Genomic DNA, 17,551 nt, shown 5'->3' on the forward strand with positions numbered 1-17,551 from the left:
AGTAGTTCCACTGAAAAGTACTGATGTAATTTAAATAGTATATTATAATGATGTAATTTAGCCAATTTTTTAAAGATAACATCCCTTTCAAACTTGCTTAGGGTTTAGAGGAATAAACTACCTGCCTGTATTCTGTAATGAAGCTGCTTAAACGTTTCAAACAGACTGCAGATTGTCAGCTCAGCCACATTGCTGTTAAGCGGTGGACCAGGTCCATACAGGAAATCTCAGTTTACAGGAGATATCGCTCTATAAACCATTCCCGCAGTGAGTCATCCTCGTAATTATTTTTCTGCCAGCGTGATAGATGGCTGCTCGGCTCCGTGGCAATGCAGCAGATGAAAGATGAGGTTAATTGTGTGACAGGCGGGCTAATAGAAGCTGCTGTATCATCTGTGGGATATTAACTGTCGGCTGGGAGTTGTTATTGTTGTTGGAGTGGCACTTATTAGTTCTTCCTCCAGGGAACGAGGGTGGTTGTTTAGTTTCCCAGGCTGAGAAGGAGCCGACTGGCACAGCTGGCATGACCTCAGCAGAAACCAGACCTCCATGCTGCCATCAATCTCTCCATGTATCTCTTTCTGTCTGCCTCCTCCCTCCCTTTCTGTTTTCTTTTCATCCATCTCATCTATATCAACATATTTTTCTGTCATTGTTTACCTCCCCTCTGGGTTTGTGTGTCACAGCTGCCAAATAAGAGACGTTTAGAATTCCTGCACAACAAAAACTGCATTAACTGTATTTCCCACACGGTGCTGCATTCATTTCATTCTCCATCTTTACAAGCCTCCCAGGGCCTGCTGTTGAAAAGCATGATGCTGCCGCCACCGTGCTTCACAGTGAGGATGGTGTGCGCAGATAGTTTCTGGTGTAACAGCCAAAAAGCTTAATTCAGGTGTCATCAGACTGAAAAAACCTTCTTCCAGTTGAGTCCTCCACATGCCTTCTGGTGAACTCTAGTCAAGACTTAATACAAGCTTTTTCCAGCCGTGGCTTTCTCTTTGTTGCTCTCTCATAAAAAGTGTTGACTGGTGAAGGATTGGTAACAGTTGTTTTCCTGTCTCCACTTCTTTAGAGAAGTCGTTGGTGTCTCGGTCGTCTCTTTCTTGTACACTCAGTTTTTGAGGGCAGCCTGCTTTAGGCACATATTCCTATTTCTTAATGATGGATTTAACTGGACTCCAATGGATAGTTAGAGAAATTTTGCTGTATCTATCCCCTGACTTGTGCTTTTTGAGGAGTGTTCTTTTGCCTTCATGGTGTAGTTACATCCAGGATTGAACAGTAACTGGACCCTCCAGATACAGGTGTCTTTCCACTACAGTCACTTGAGATACATTCACTGCACTCACATCATCTCCATTTCACCAATCGCGTGTCTTCCAGCAACAGTTTGCTGCGTCTGTGTTGAATTAGATGAGTCACTTTGAAGGGAGTGAATGCTTATGCGATCTCTTATTTTATATTTTTTTATCGGTTGACATTATTTTGTCAAAATCTGTGAATGTTTTCTTTCTAAATTTGAAAAAGCCAGATTAAGCTGACCATATTTCAATGTTGAAAAGCAAGAAGAGGAGAAAACTTCCAAGCAGAGGGGGGTTGAATACTTTTTGTCAGCTCTGTATACATAAATATATTTATGCCAGTATACATTAGAGGATGTTTCTTTCTTGCAAGAGCTTCCCGCATTTCCTCTTTCTGTTCCTCTTTCATATGTGCTGTAAACTTGATCACACGACACGAGGTCATTGCCAAGAGACTGTGAGGTCATGATGGACGAATGACCACTCGTCCAGCGCTCAGGGGTGTGTCCGACATCACACGCTGCTGGCACGTAGACACAAACATGTACCCACACCCATGTTTTTGTCACTCGGCCTGTTTTCTGTTATAAACATCCTATGCCTCACACTGCTGATACGTAAACGCAATTTTCTTCCTTTTTTTTTTTTCCAAACGACCGACAAAAGGCCAGTCCCGTTGAAATACATGACTGAAGTTCAGTCATTCATTGAATTCCAAGTGCGTGTTGCTTAACATCTCCTGACACGCATGTTGAAACGATACTTGGCAAGGAAGTGAGTAAATGTCATGTATGTAACCGAATACCACTACTTAACCACCGCTGAATGACGCGAGCATCGTGACTCAAGGAGTGTTTTTGATGAGTCGGAAGCTTTTAGTGACTTCCAGAGAATTATGTCTAAATTCTAATAACCTCCAAATTCTTTGGCTGGCTCATGACCGCATTTCCTGTAAAGCAGACTTATGAAACCATGGCAACTGAAGTCACTTAAACAGAGTCCAAATTTATTTGTGAAGCAAGCTGTCTTTTTACAACAAAAAAAGGAAACTTGTTGGGCAATATGTAAAAGCAATTGATGATGTTCTTAAATTTAATGCACGGAAAAGACCTTGCTTATATTTAAGCATAAGATCCTTCAGTGCCTTTCTGGAAACAAATCCTTCATCCTCATCCATTTTTGATACAGTTGATTTCATAAAAAAAAACCCTTCCCATTGTTTTGAAGACAATTTACAATTGGTTCAAATCATATATTTGTGTTTTAAGCTCTTGAAGCCTTCAGGTGTCCCACAAGGATCAATACTGGAGCCCTTGATATTCAGTTTATCTTTAAATAGTATTTGCTTTATAATTGTATTTTAATGTGAATTTTTATGCTGATGATACCCCCTTGTTTGCCATGAACTCTTTAGCAGGCCTCCTCCTGGTTAAAGTTTGCTTTATATTAGCATTCTACTAAAGCGCTTAGCTGTGGTATACCCAAATGGAGAAGTCGATTCAGTCTGGCATCAGAAATACTGAGGAATTTGGTTCGCTAACAAATCCAGTCAAAATCTGAAAATTCCAAATCAGGGCTTGTTTCTCCTTTTTGAAAAAATGAAAGTGATATCTACTGACTCAGCCTTACCAGTCACTGGATCTGACATCCATCATTTTTCAGATCGTCTGTATCATCATTTTAATGTGATTGTAACCTAGTTTCTGATTTCCACACCTCGTTTTTGCAAGTGCAACTTGTGTTTTTTGGCTGTGTTTTAGTATCAGCCTATTTATCACTGAAGCCTCCCTAATTGTGTCAGACTAGGAAACAGCTACAACGACTGTATGGACGGAAAGACAAAGACACAGAGTCCAGTATTGGTTCAATTATTAAGAGATTATTTCCAGTTGTTATTGGCCAATCATTGGATGGGATATTTTGCAGTTTATATGAGTTGCATGAAGGTGAGTGTGCTTGGTTGTCTGTCTCTAAGTGTAGCCCTGTGTTAGACTGGTTACCTGTCCAGGTGTCCCCTGCCTTCACTCTAAGTCGGCTGGGATAGACTCCAGCCCCCCACGACCCCAGTGAGGATTAAGCCGTGTATAGATGATGGATGGATGTTAGTTGCATGTCTTGAGTCAAAACAAATCACCACTGAGGGATAAATGTTTAAAGGTCTCTTTTGATTCAACATGTAAACCATAAACACAAAAAGATGAGGATGAAGGAGTTTGTGTTGTGCTAAATTTCATTCAACCAAAACTTACATTTCCACAGAACTAAACTCTGCTCTCAGTTGTTGGATTCGTCTGTGGCGTGTCTCGAACATGTTTCTAATCAACATGTCTTTGCCGTTTATTTTAATGGCTTTTTTAATTGGCTCCTTTTGTGCCAGCTATTGAATGGGACGGGACCTAATAATCTGGTAACCAAGAAAATTAAGCCTAATCCTCCAAAAATGTTTTTAAAGGCTTGTATTTAAACCCAAACTCTCGCCAAGTCGTTGTGGTGCCTAAATGAAACCAAGCTGCTAACATGTGCTTATCTTGTGTGAATTTTTCCTGCTTGAATCGAAACAAAGAGTGAAACTTGGGAATTATTGTCCCACATGGGAGCCAGACCTCTGTCTGAAAATCTGGCTGCCAGCATGTAGTATCGGTTACATAATATTAATTTCTAGTTATTGGGAAGAAAAAGCACATCGTCGGACCTCTAAACTCTGCTGCCACCACCCTTAAACCACCGTAAGCCACGTGCCACGATGCAATCTGATTCATCTCTCAAGGCTGCTGTAACACACACCAGCCCGAGCTATTTGAACTAGTCACATGACCGTGAGCTTACCTGCCGGCGTCGGCTTACCTGAGTTTTTATTCATAAGGCCAACCAGAGCAGAACATCAGAGAGTAAGTTTGCTTTAAAAGTGCATTCATACAAAAGATATAGTGGAGAATCTGCTGCCTCTCCTCAGTGATCACTTGTGGAAGCATCTGCACTTCTTCACTCATTCATTCATCTCACAGCTTTAATTCGCCACCTGTCATGATGTGAGGGAGGTTCAGGCTGAGTGTGTGTCGAGTCTTACCTGTGTGCCCATGTCTCCAGGTTGGTAATAGTCTGTATAGTCTTGTCCTGAGCACAAACTGCTGATATTAAGCATCCATAGGAGCACAGCTGGTATCCACATAGTGAGGAGATGGAGAGGAGGAGGAGGTGGTGGAGGAGGAGAGGAGATATCAGGACAGAGGAGGAGTGAGTTCAAGACAAGAGGAGGAGGAGGAGGAGAGGAAGGTCTCACAGATTCGGCAGGTATCTCTTCGCTCCTGCCTTCATTCTATCCTGGGACGAAGTTGCTCTTCCGGCGCGGGTTGTTGGAATTTGGGAAATCGGCTGAATAAATCATGATGAGGAAATCCTCTCCTCTTCCTCACGTCAAGCGCAACTCTCGTCTGTGCTCAGAGGAAGCCTCTCCTCCGATCTTGCCGCGCTTCCATTCTCGCTGCTAATTTTGGCATCAGGTGTCTCTAAAAAAAAAAAAAAAAACGCCTCCGTTTAAGTTTTGTCTTCACTTTGCGTCCCCCTCGGCCTTGAGTTATATCCTCAGCGTCTGCCTTGCTGCTTGCTCAATGTGCCGTTTATCTCCTCTCCAGCCTTGGTCGTCCTCGTCAGCCTCCTCTCCTCGCCCTTCACACTTGTGCACCTCCTGGCTTTCTTTATCAGTATTTTTCCTTCTCTTCACACAACAGCTGTGCTCTTCACTCCCTCCGTCTCTCTCTCTTAGATTGTTGCTGCCTCTTTATCTGTTTCTTCCTCTGAAACCTTCAGGGCAAAGCTCTCTCTTGACTTTTCTCTTTCTTTTTTTGGCTGCTGCTGCTGCTTTCTAAATCTGTCACAACTTTTCTGCCTTTAGAAAAGCATCAAAGAGAGAAAAAAAGGAAAACAGAAGGTGCTTATTTCAAATCCCGAGTGGAGTTTTTAAAGGTCCAGATTTTGGAGTTCTTGTCCAAACAGAGTGCGTCCTGCTCTGAGACGTCCTGGTGGAGTGAATGAGGGAAAAAAATACAAGAATGGCAGGCTTGTATCTTGTGGGCGGAGTGAAGGATCTGAGACGGATGATTCGTGCAATACAGCTGATTATACTGGCTCACTCCTTTTCTTTTTTTCTTTCTTCTTCTTTCCCCCTCAGAAATTGCAGGCTATGCAGCGTCTGCAGAAGCAGCCAGCGCCTTGGCACACTTTCTCTCAACACATACCATCATCCTCTCTTTTTTTTACATGGTTTGAATTCCCTAGAGAGGCTATTTTTTTTTTTCATAACTAAGGTTGATGTTTGCATTATCGCGCCTCCCCTCCTCACACTTGTCTTATCTCAACATCTCTTGTCATTTCTCGTAACGGGAGCAGCTGCCGTTGATCCACCAGTGATGAATGCGAGTTGCTTAACTGCAGCTCTAAGTGCCTTTTTATGAGCTGCTAATACCTTTGCCGTCTCCGTCTCTCTCTCTCTCTCTCTCTCTCTCTCTCTCTGCTGTTTCTGCTTCACATCAGCTGCCCCCGATTCCTCTTCACCTCCATATTTCATCGTCCCCGTGCGTGATAGACGGAAGCCGCCGCCACACCTGCAGCTCACAACCTTCTTTTCTTTCTCCTCTCACACTTCATCAGAAGCTTTGTCTTTTTCCATGCCACCCCCCTTCTTTTTTTCTTCTTCTTCCTCCCCTCTGCTTTGTCCATTCAAGGTCCTAAAAAAGACTTAACTTTGCATACCTCCTTAACTATACTGCCCCAAGGCTGTGGGCATGTGTGTCTGTGTGTCAAAGACAAAAAAGGAGGAGGAGGAGGGGAAGCAGCAGCAGCAGAAGAAGAAGAAGAAGCTTACATCTTTGTCTAAATTATGATTTTTTTCCCCCCCTCCCTTCTCTCTTTCCCAGGGCAAAGCAGTTACCGACAACTGTAAAATAAATTATGGGGAAGACGGTCAGACAGGCGGGAAAAGAAGAAACAGAAGAGAGACGAGAGAGGGAGAAAGAGGTGTGTCTGGGAAACACTCGAATGAGAAAACATCCGATTTTTGGGCCAGCCTTTTTTTTTTTTTTTTTCAAGGATTAAAGACGCACACACACACATGCACGCACACGGTGGCAAGTGTCTGCTTGCAGTACGCTTTATGTTGAAATCCGCACAACCAAATTCCACATTCCAGTCATTGCTTTCTCCATTTCATCATGTGAGCACGCAGCATGGAATCAGAGATGACAGAGATAGAGAGAGAGAGACGGGGGAGTTCATCAATAAGTAATGGGGGAATAATTCTGTGGCACCAGTGCTGGCTTTTTAAAAAGATAAATAACCAGTTCACTTGCTGCTTTTGAAATCTACTCTGAGATGGTATTTACTTGAGTATGTGTAGGAGAGGAGGATTAGCTGCTTCCTTGGGGTGTTTGAAACTCTTCCCTGAAGGCTGACAACGAACGACAGACAGCAAAAATCCACGAAAAAGTCAAAATGTAAAATAGACATAATGTTGAGAAGGACAACTATGTTTTCTTTCTGTTTAACTATGAAGTTGCATCATCTTAGCTGGTCTCCACTTTAAATCCTACAGCGTGCTCTTCTTTCACTTTTACTGCCTTGAGATGCCTGATAACGATGTAATAGCAGTTAATATGAGCGCCTGTTGAAAAGAAATCTATCTGTTAAAGGTTAGACTATCTAAAAAAGAACATTTTTCACATAAAAATAAAATAAAACATCTGAGAGAGAGGGTCTAGTTCACTGTCTTAGCTGCTTTGCTTCTCGGAAATCTCTGTTTCTTTTGTGTCCGATAGAAACTTTTTAAACCTGAGGGCTGCACTACGAAGCAAGTTTACAAAAGCCAGACTTTCTTTGCTCTTAGCTGGCTTAACAAAACCTAAAACCAGGTTTTCTTCTTCTTTGATGTTCACATAAGAACGAACGTTTGACACATCATTTGACTCTTTTTTTGGCACAAAATTTTGTCCTGTCTACTTCAGTCAGAGCAGTGAGGAATCTAAAAATGTTGCTGCAAATGATGCAAGAGAGTAACGCTGGTAGAAAACTGTTAATATATTGATTTTCCCACTTATTTCTACCATGACAGCTGCACATTAGAGCTCTGAAACCTTAAGCTTCACATCTTTAAACATCATACTGAAGAAGTGCATTTAAGTCCGACGCTGTCTCACGATAATCGGTTTAATCTGTGGCAAAATCAAAAGTGAAATTTATGCTACTGATAGAATATCCTGTGTGTAACCCATAGACAATCCATTTTCTAATCTGTGTTCTATCAGCTATAGTACCAGCAGTGTAAAGCAGACTTGGCAGCAAACCAGGACCAACTATAACAACATAGTTATGTATTTTCTGCATCACTAACTGAATGCATGGCAACGTGACGCATAGAACTTGCACTTCTCTAACTAGTCGGCTTCATTTGGAGGCATTACTAACTTACAGCTCAACAGATTTGCAGATAAAATGTGTTTCCTCAGCTGACAATCTGTGTCACTCATAGAGAAAATCACGAGGAAAAGATTTAAATCCCAAACTCTGTGCAGCATCAGCCAGCAGGTGAAAACACAGCCACCTTCATGATGCTGGAAACTCTGACTTTAGGCTCAACAGATCTGGCTAACTCACTAATCTCGCCTTATAGTGCAGCTCTCAGCTCAAAAACAAACTAATATGAGTCTAGCAGGTCTCATAAACCAAATAATACAAACGTTTTAGCTTTAAATCACTTCAATTAAAATGTACGATGGTTTTTCTGTGCAGTTTCTAGATAGTCAAACCATTTAAACATGAAGCGTGAACCTGAAGCTCCTCTCTGAGATCCATGTTGGTTTTTTATGTTGTATAAATCCAGAAAAACGTCAACACGTACGGATCAAACTTTTATTTTGTTGTGGCTACAATTTCCCTCAGTTCCTTCTCCATCCTCCCAAACCACAACTGCTTTTGAAATTGTATATTTAAATATTGAGCGACTAGACCGACGACAGATTGATGCGACTGATGCAGAGACACATTTTGCGGCCTAAAACTGTCTGATCACGTCTGTATAATTTACCGAACGTCACTGGAGAAGCAATGAGGCGATGACGCAGCTGCAGCAGCTTTAGAGGCTGGCAGATGAAATTCACAGCACAGTGGATTTAGTTCAGGATCGTCACCTGACCGACACAAGTTACATAACATATGGGTCGGTTTCTGTCTCCGCTCAGCATCGTCTCTGTGCGTCGAATGCTGCCGGTGTCCCTCGACATCCTGTGCTCAGCAGCAGATTGAGCGTCTTTACAGCAGACAGGCTCTCCACACAGCAGCGCCATTGTACTCCGCAACTGTGGAAAACCGATTCCTCCCTTTTACAGCGGCGACGGCGTCCTCCGCTACTGAGTCGATGCTGATTGGACGGGAGGCTCTTCAATCGGCTCCTCTGTCTTGGTCTTTATGCCGTCGCGTTTTAGCCTCGGTTTGGACAGCGTGCTGTAAATTGTCATGGCCTGAGGGCAGAAAAACAACACGCAGAGTGTTACCCACATCGAGCAGCATAGTTTCCTCTGTTGAGCTATTTCTTCATTCTTATTATTGAGAGTGGAACATCAGGATCACATGCATTAAAAAGAAATAAACTGGGCTGGGTTTAAACCGGCATTCATTTGTAGTCAGAATTACCCAAATATAACTGAGTTGTAGAGTGAAACATTTTTGACATTTTTTGCTGTAGTTCCCTGCAGGTCACTGATCCGTATGCAGTCGACACTGACCGGAATCCTTGATATATAGTTTATAAATATTTTGGTAGGGCTGTCCCGATCAAGGATTTATTTTTAATTTTTTTGCCCCATGATCCAACGTGAGTCTGCTCATACCGAGTCACAAATCCATTTTCCAGGATATTACACACATCAAGTGCATTAAAGTAATTAAAATCAATCAAGTTGTTTCCTAACATTTCGTAGGCGGTCACGAACACTGCTGTAAAGCTCCGGTAGGGTGCTGTTTGAAATGCAGCGTGGAGAGTTTAGCGTGTACCATGGTTCCAAAAGAAGGTGGAAACCTGCATCACACTGGTGGTATTGACTGCAGTTCTGTTACTACCCCCCTCACCAAAGACACTTTAGCTGCGTCTTGTGAGGATGTTAATGAATCACATTTAATTGATTAATTGCTGTTAGTTTTTTTTGTCGAATTAAAAAAGTCAGAAAATGGATTGCAGAATAACTGTAGTACCTGGTTGTTCCACCAGGTGGAGCCTTTCACTGTTTATTACTGTAGGGACCCGAGGAGGCGTCACTCAGACTACAGGTCGTTCCATTAAGCTAACAGTGGGCACCATGACAAAGACTTCTGTGGGACTTCTAAAGGACCTCTGAGCAGAGTTTAAGACAAGCTGGGGTTTACAAAGACAGCGTTCCTATGTCCCTGTAATGTATGTAACACAGTCAGCTACAATCAGCACAGGACACATATCTACTGTGCTGAATTTATATTCCCGATGAATCAATTATTGATTCATAAAGCTATTAAATGTTGATTAGGGAAATTAGCCAAAATCTGTATAACCAGCGTCCTGCCACAAACTGTCAGATCAGATCAGTATTTCTCTAATTTTGTCCATTAAAACAAGCTCTTCTAAAGTTCAGAAATTTTTTTTTTTCATGCAACTAAAACAAGAGGTCAAGCTAATGAATTTGGAAAAAAAGCATTTGAATTTTTTGACTAGTTTGACAAGCGTGAGGTAGCAAGAATGACGCCCTCCTCCCATCTGTTTACTACATATGAAGCTGCAAACACGGGCCAGCTAGCTTAGCTTAGCATAAAGACAGGACGTGGCTCTGTCTGACGGTAACGAAGTCCAGCTTCCAGCACCACTAACCTAAACAAAACCAAACTAGAGCATCTCCAAAAACACTGAACTTTTTCTTCGACTAAAAACAAACACTCTTGTTAAACAACAGGATACCTGCGTGACCATCCCACTGACGTCTCCGGTGTTGGACGGCAGCAGCACCGTGTTGGATTCTTTAGCGAGGTTGGAGAAAGCCGACACGTACTGCTCTGCAACACTCAGTGAGGCTGCAGCGTTCCCGTTCTAGGAAAAAAACTCTGGTTACTCTGAATACTGGGAAAAACGTTAAGACGAACTCAGGGTTGATGATCATTTCTCATCCTTTAATAGTCGACGAAGCGTTTAAAATCTGCTTCATACCTGTTCAGCCAGAGCCTCTGACAGCAGACGGATGGCCTTGGATTGGGCTTCTGCTTTGGCCAACACAGCCTGGGCCTCACCTAGAGACAGCACAAAATGTAAATTAACAACCAGAGTGGGTTTATTTTGGATTTGCAGCATTAGAGGCTTTAAGCGTACTTTTTCAACACCCCTCCCGATTCGATGTCAGTAACCGTGTTTGATATGACCATGAGTTGTGAGATCCCTGTGTACAGTGTTGTAACACAGTCTGCAGGCACGTAATTAAATGCTTTGTGGATTCGGTGTAATGACGGCTTAAGTCCTAAGTTAACAAAACCTTCAATTACATGCACGATCACATGATTCATGCATGTAACTGAGTGAATGGAAAACTCCACAGTTGTTCCTTTAACCCTCTGAGCGTGCCTTTTGCTTTTGGGGTGAAAGGTGAGTTGTCTTTAAATCAGAGCTAAAAAATGTTTAAAAAGAACTGAAGGATGGTCAATTTGCTGACAGTCCTCGAGCTGTTTGGTCGGAAAATTTCACCAAATCCAAGCTTAAAATCGTGACAGTTCATCAAAATCATTTTATTTTACACGTCCAGTTGGTGCAAATGCAAAGCCAACAGTCACGTGACAAAAACTCTGACTGTTTGACTAAACTGCAGGTGGCATTTACAGAGCAGATAGCAGAATAGTATGAGAACAGATTAAAAGTAAAAGCAGTAAAATATCTATCATATGTGGAGCCACCATTTCAACAAAAACAAACCGTGTGCACAAACTAGATTCTGTAAAAAGACCCCAAAAAATGTTTAAAAAGTGGTAAAACTTCTCTCGTATGTAAAGCTACATTTTCTTTCCAGTTTTGTAAAATAGGTCATCAAACAAAAAGCAACTTTCTTGATGGATTTGAATGATTCGTGGCGTTACAACTGTCATGTTGGAGTTCTCTCTCCTTCTTCTGTTTCCATAGAGGTGCAGGACTTTATATTGCAGTGAAAAACGAGCCCAAAGAAACTACAAAAAGCACCAACCAGCAGCTTTGTTGATCTGCTCGGCCTTCTCCCCCTCTGAAGCCAGGATCTGGGCTTGCTTGCTACCCTCGGCGACGTTGATGGCAGCTTCCCGAGTCCCCTCAGACTCCAGCACCGTGGCTCGCTTCCTGCGCTCTGCCTCCACCTACACAGGAAGCAGAGAACAAAGTCGGATATTTCTTCTCCAGGGAAACTGGACGGTTTTCATAACCTGTCAGCGCTTTGATTGTTTTATGAGTTATCGCCGCACATCAAAGTTTACATAATTCTGCTCGTACGGAGCTGCTGAATGACGAGTTACGTGTGTTTTCGTTGCAGAGGAATGCCTTCGGTTGCCACCATCGCTCAAATTTAAACACCGTGAAGTGTCAGATGCCTTTCGAGGACATGTGGTCCACTCATTTAGCAGCGTGCCGGCAGCTTTCTGGTGCTTTGAGCGTTATTGTTGATTGGTTCTCTTGTTTGCAATTCGCACCGCCAATCGTCTACCAATAAAACACGTCGCACGCTGCCCCCCGGCGACCTCCGACCGCCACGCCTGTGACCAGCCATCCACGTCACCGTCACTTGCCGTGAAAGTGGTGGGTGGCAGGGAGGACAAGCGCGTCTTTCAGCGCTGGGAAATTTCAACAATATTTTATTTGTGAAATCGGAAAAGGGCAGAAACAAAACTGGAGCTTGTATGAAAGCGGTGGAAATGCCACTACAGGGCGTTAACGTGACCGCAATCAGTCACACTAAATAAAGTTTCAAAGCTAAAGTTACCACTCTGAACGCTGAGATATTTCGGAGCATTTTTTTGCTTCGGTCACAGTCGTGGCTCGTTTTTGTTGTAAAAAGTCCTGAACCTCGATGGAAAACTAGAAGCACAGAGGATTCAAACGTCTTCTGTGCAGTTATAATGTCAGAAATCATAAAGATAGAGAAAACTAGTTTGAATTTCTGTATTCTGTGTTAAATTTTTGTTACAAATGGGGGGAAAAAAACACACCACTGATTTGTTTCCTTACTTGACTTCTACCTGAGTATAAACACAGCCTGCAGCTCAGTTGAAAACCCCTTAAACATTTATCACATGACTGCTGAGTGGCTTCTCAGTTGTGCTGACGGCTGCAGAATTTGTAGTTTTATACAGAATGCAGTTGGAGCGACTGTGATTTTGAAGAAATGTGACAATTTGAAGCTTGATTTTGATCATTTTTCCAGCAGAGCGTCATGTTGCTGATGGGTTTTTAGGTCAGACAGGTTCCATTTTTTGGGAAAAGTATTCAACAATTTACAAAATTAAGCAATTAATTTAAAGAAAATGGCATTATTTATTGAGTTGTACTAGAGTATTTGTAATGTATAAGCTTTAATACTGAACAAGAATTCACTGCAAAGAACGCGGCTGTGATTTCAGTAAAATCTGAACTTCCAGGTGAGCGACTGCGTCTTACCTGCATCTGCATGGACTCTTTAACACGATTTGGAAGTTGTATGTCTTTGATTTCGTAACGCAGGCAGCGGATTCCCCACTCGTCTGACGCCTGGTTGATGGAGTGGACCATGCTCAAGTTAAGAGACTCCCTTTCCTTGAAAACCAGAGAGGGGCGACACATTTAAGGTACTGACTACACCTGTATTATTACTAGTAGTGGCATTTTTATGCAACGTGATGAGGGTTCTCACCCTGAACACTTTATCTAGTGTGAGTTTGCCCAGCTCTGAGCGCATTGTGGTTTGTGCCAGTTGAGTCACTGCATACTCTGGATCTTCAACTCCGTAACTGGCCTGCAAAGACACAACGGAATGAGCTGGTGCCCCCTGCTGGCCAACAGGGTGAATCACATAATCACATCTTTAGAACGGTTTCTGCTCTGATCTCTGATTTAGCTGAAGATTTCCCAGCATAAAATATGGACATTTATAAAGATATCTGTGAAATTTTAGCTTCATAAATCATCGACTTTCAAAGGTAACAATTTAAAAAAATGTTTTTAAAAGTTTCAAGCAAATCAAAGATAATCGAGACGAAGACCTCGAAGTAATTTAGTGTTTCAACAATTCTTAACGTACCTTATAAGGATCTAAGATTCTCAGGTACAGGACTCCGTCAATTTGCAACGTCACATTATCTGTGTGAAAATCAGGAAGTACCGGTTTACTCAGCTGTAACGACTTATTAATTAAACCAGTAAGAGGCACGAATGTACCAGAAACACGTACCGAGGGACACAGCTGACTGCTCAGGGATGTCGACGACGATCTCCTTCAGGCTTTGCACGTACCGAATCTGGTCCAGTATGGGAATGAGGAGGTTCAGTCCCTGTAGGAACAGACGGAAAGAGAGGACTTAACAGCCTGATGGAAGGGAGACTTTAGCCTCTTTGTGGTTGAGATGAATTACCGGCTCTAAAATGCGGTGGAAGCGTCCCATCCTCTCCACCACCCAAGCCTCCTGCTGCGGCACAAACAGCACCACGGTGTTCATGGGCAGGCGGGAGGCCCATCGCTGCTGGGCCAGGGTCGCCCACAACCTGGGCGCTGCACGCTGGGAGGTCTGCACAGAGTCCACGTACCACAGTTATAAAACCACACTTCAGTCATTCCTTCTTCACTATTGGTTATTGGTCGCTGTGTCCAAGTACTTGGTAGGGTGTAACTCCTGTCAGCCACTGAAGCGCTTAACTTAAAGCTTTTAATTGTAAATTAGTCATTTGTTCGGTTGTTTTGGTTTGTTTTTGACATTTTAGTACTAAGGTTAATTAGGATTATTTAGAGCATAAGATAAGAATGAATCCCACAGAGGGGAAATTGCAACAGTTGAAAAAATAAAAATGAACAAGTAACATGCATTGTTGATATTCTACAGATTCTTGTAAAAGTAGATGCACTGATGCATAATATGTAGGATGTTAACCTTAATATTTCAATCAATCAGGATCGTTTGTATGACATATAGTATCGTAGAGTCTTAAACGTATTATTTAAGTTAGTCAAAATAATTTATACTATATACACAGGGCCTTAATCTTCAGATTTAGTTTCTCAGGTAAATTTGTAAATGTTCTAATATTTTAACCTTAATATTAAAGGTAGAGAGGTAGCTGTGTATTTTACATTACTTTGCAGGGTATTCATTGTAGTATTTAAATTATTTAAGTAAATTTACATAATAAAACTGGAGAATATTAACCAAATAATTTTATTTAGACAGGTGTTTTTTATAATATTTAATATTGCAGGGTCTTACAGTTGATATTTAGTCAGGTCATGTTGCATTGTATAGATTAGTGTCGAGTCTTAACCTCAGTATTTAACTTCGTCAATTCTATTTGTATTTTAAATCATTTTAAAGGGTTTTAACTATAATATACATAGTAATATATAATATTACTTTATATATCCATATAAATAATGTAAATATATTTATATATGTTAACCTTAACACTTAATTTGAACAATTCGTGAGGTGCATTTATATTTTATATTATTTTGCAGGGTTTCAATCGTAATATTTAAATTACTCAGGTTAATATTTAATATTAGTCAGGTAGATTATATACATATAATATTTTGGGATCTTAACCTTAATATTTAAGCTAGTCTGGTCACTTTTTTATGATATATAATATTTGAGGATCTTAACCTTAATTTTTAAATTACTTTGGCAAATTTGTATTTTATATAATATTTTAGTCATAACCTTCACATTTAATTTGTAAGGTAAAATTATATTTTATAAAATTTTGTAGGCTTTTAATATTTTGGCAAATTGGTATTATATATAACATTTTAGGGTTTGAACCTAAATATTTTAATTAGTAAATTCATATTATATATCATCTCTCTGGGTTTTAATTGTGATAATAAATTAGCCAGGTAAATAGACTTATATATACAATAATATTTTAATTCATATACAGTAATATTAATCTTAATATTTAAACCACTCATGCAATATTACACAATAATTAATAGTGTATTATTATTATTTAATAACTACTATTTACAACATGTCATATTGTACTAAAAAGCCATTAAGCTCAACTTCTCTTATTTTAAATATGTTTCATAAATAACAGTGATTTAAATAAACGTCTCTTGGTTAAAAAAACATCTTCTATCCACAACATTGTTCTAGAAACCTGCAGCAGAGTTCCACCTGTTCTGTGTTCCATTATAACAGAGCAGTAACACACCTGTCCACAGTTATTACACTCTACGGTCACTTCCTCTCTCTGCTTATTCTATGGACACATATTACTGATATAAATAACGACAGGTGCTAACAGAACAGGTGCTAACAGAACAGGTGCTAACAGAACCGGCTGCTAGTAACTTTACCGGCTGAACTAGCAGGTTAGCATGTTAGCACACAAAGACCGTCAGCGCCTATTAAACTCGGTCTTTACCTTTAAAACGGCGCCACCGGCCCGACACAGTGTCCGCAGCATGGCTTTAAATAAAATGAGCGAAACGTTGATATTATTCAGAGGCTGTCAGAAGCAGCAGCAGCTCGGGGTCGGGCCATGTTTGAAGCTAGGCTGTCCCTTTGACAGCTAGCAGCGTTAGCATGCTAAATGTGGCGGTGCAGCAGCGCCCCCTGCTGGTCCGGGTGTCCGCACTGCAGCGGCTGGACACCTGAGTGCAGTGAGCTGCTTTTCTCTGCAGAACTATGATTTATCTGGACAAAAAACAATCAGAAAATATAATTAAAACATGACTGGATATGCCGATTATCTTGACAAAGCTTAATATAGATATGGCACTCACACATGCCACATATTACCTGTCTTTTATTTTATTTCACCAACGACTACTAATGGTCTCATTTCATTTTTCTTTTGTTTTTTACATTATCACACCATCCCAGATACTTTGATATTATTGTGAACTTGATATCCATGCCATAAAAGCATACTGACTTGAATTTAACCTTTAATAAAATAGCTATCATGTTGGAATTATTAAAAACATAGACAATAAAGCAGGCTTATAACGGCACAAACCATGAAAAAGCTGTTTGTCCTGCGATGTGTGGGTTTATTTTAACATTCTCGTCTATGTTTAGGAGATTCATCATTGAGTATCCATGTGAATAAAGGCTTTATACCCTCTTAAAGTTTTGTTTTCATATTTAAATGACATCCCCAGATCAATATCTATGTTTTAAGGAGCTTTATTCAACACTGTTTCTATAAAATGGAATAAAAGGTGACATGATTCATTGAGTACAATATTGCTTTAAAATACAAAATACAAATGTGTAAAGAAACTATAGATTACAAGATTTTAATCTATACTTCTTTTTTTTTTTCTCCATTTCTACAGATGCATAAACAGCGAGTGTGTGAACTCAGCCTTGTTTAACCTATTTAATCATTTTCATTCAGGTAAATGGTTAGGCCTTATATTATCTTTTTATTTTTTTTAAATATATGCCTGTTCAATAACCATTTTCCAACTTTTATGATTTGCAGACTGATGTGACGCAGCACTGTGGAGATAACTCCGACTGAACATGACATACGGGTGAGTTTATGAAAGTCTGAAAACGTATGTGTGCACAAGGTTATTTAGTGCATTTTTAATTTAGCTTGACTGTTTTATTATCAGACCGTTTTTGCATAAACGTTGAGCTGAGCCGGTTTGCAGGATGAGAAAAGTGCAGGTTTTATTTGACAGTGATGTGGAACAAAAATGAAGTTAAAGAGCAGAGATATTTTAACAGGAGCACATTCAGAAAGAGGAGTGGACAACAGCCAGATAAAACAGTGATACTGGTAATAAATAAAAAGACCGTGAACCACACAGATTATGCTGAATGTAGTGAGGCCTCTTTGGGGCCAAGGAGCAAACTGACTGATTACATTTTATAGATGTGTACAAACTGTAATCAGTCAGTTCCAGTTATATTTTTAAAAACACTGGTCAGTTATAATGCATTTCTGTCTGTATAAGCCACTCACACAGATATCTATATATTATATTATGTGTTCACTTCTTGATGGCAGTGAAGAAAAGACA

The 17,551-nt window shown here is 40.6% G+C and overlaps 2 protein-coding genes across 2 annotated transcripts in view; both read right to left on the reverse strand.

The window, feature by feature from the left end:
- Positions 1–6,113, reverse strand: part of LOC103361286 (vascular endothelial growth factor C-like) — an 18,522-nt gene extending 12,409 nt beyond the window's left edge. Inside the window, exon 1 of the mRNA XM_008287326.1 lies at positions 4,372–6,113. Coding sequence (XP_008285548.1) covers positions 4,372–4,473 — 102 coding nt within the window. The 5' untranslated portion in view covers positions 4,474–6,113. The remainder of the gene's footprint in view (positions 1–4,371) is intronic.
- Positions 6,114–8,190: 2,077 nt separating this feature from the next.
- On the reverse strand, positions 8,191–16,087 carry LOC103361287 (stomatin-like protein 2, mitochondrial). The gene is made up of 10 exons (XM_008287327.1): positions 15,937–16,087; positions 13,929–14,081; positions 13,748–13,847; positions 13,598–13,656; positions 13,211–13,312; positions 12,979–13,113; positions 11,540–11,684; positions 10,522–10,601; positions 10,276–10,404; positions 8,191–8,812 (listed from the first exon to the last, which is right to left on the reverse strand). The coding sequence occupies exons 1-10, from the start codon at positions 15,976–15,978 to the stop codon at positions 8,699–8,701; spliced, it is 1,059 nt and encodes a 352-aa protein (XP_008285549.1). The 5' UTR covers positions 15,979–16,087; the 3' UTR covers positions 8,191–8,698.
- Between the last annotated feature and the right edge of the window lie 1,464 nt (positions 16,088–17,551).

This window comes from Stegastes partitus, unplaced genomic scaffold (genome assembly GCF_000690725.1).
Source record: "Stegastes partitus isolate 25-593 unplaced genomic scaffold, Stegastes_partitus-1.0.2 Scaffold495, whole genome shotgun sequence".
NCBI classification, from domain to species: domain Eukaryota; kingdom Metazoa; phylum Chordata; class Actinopteri; family Pomacentridae; genus Stegastes; species Stegastes partitus.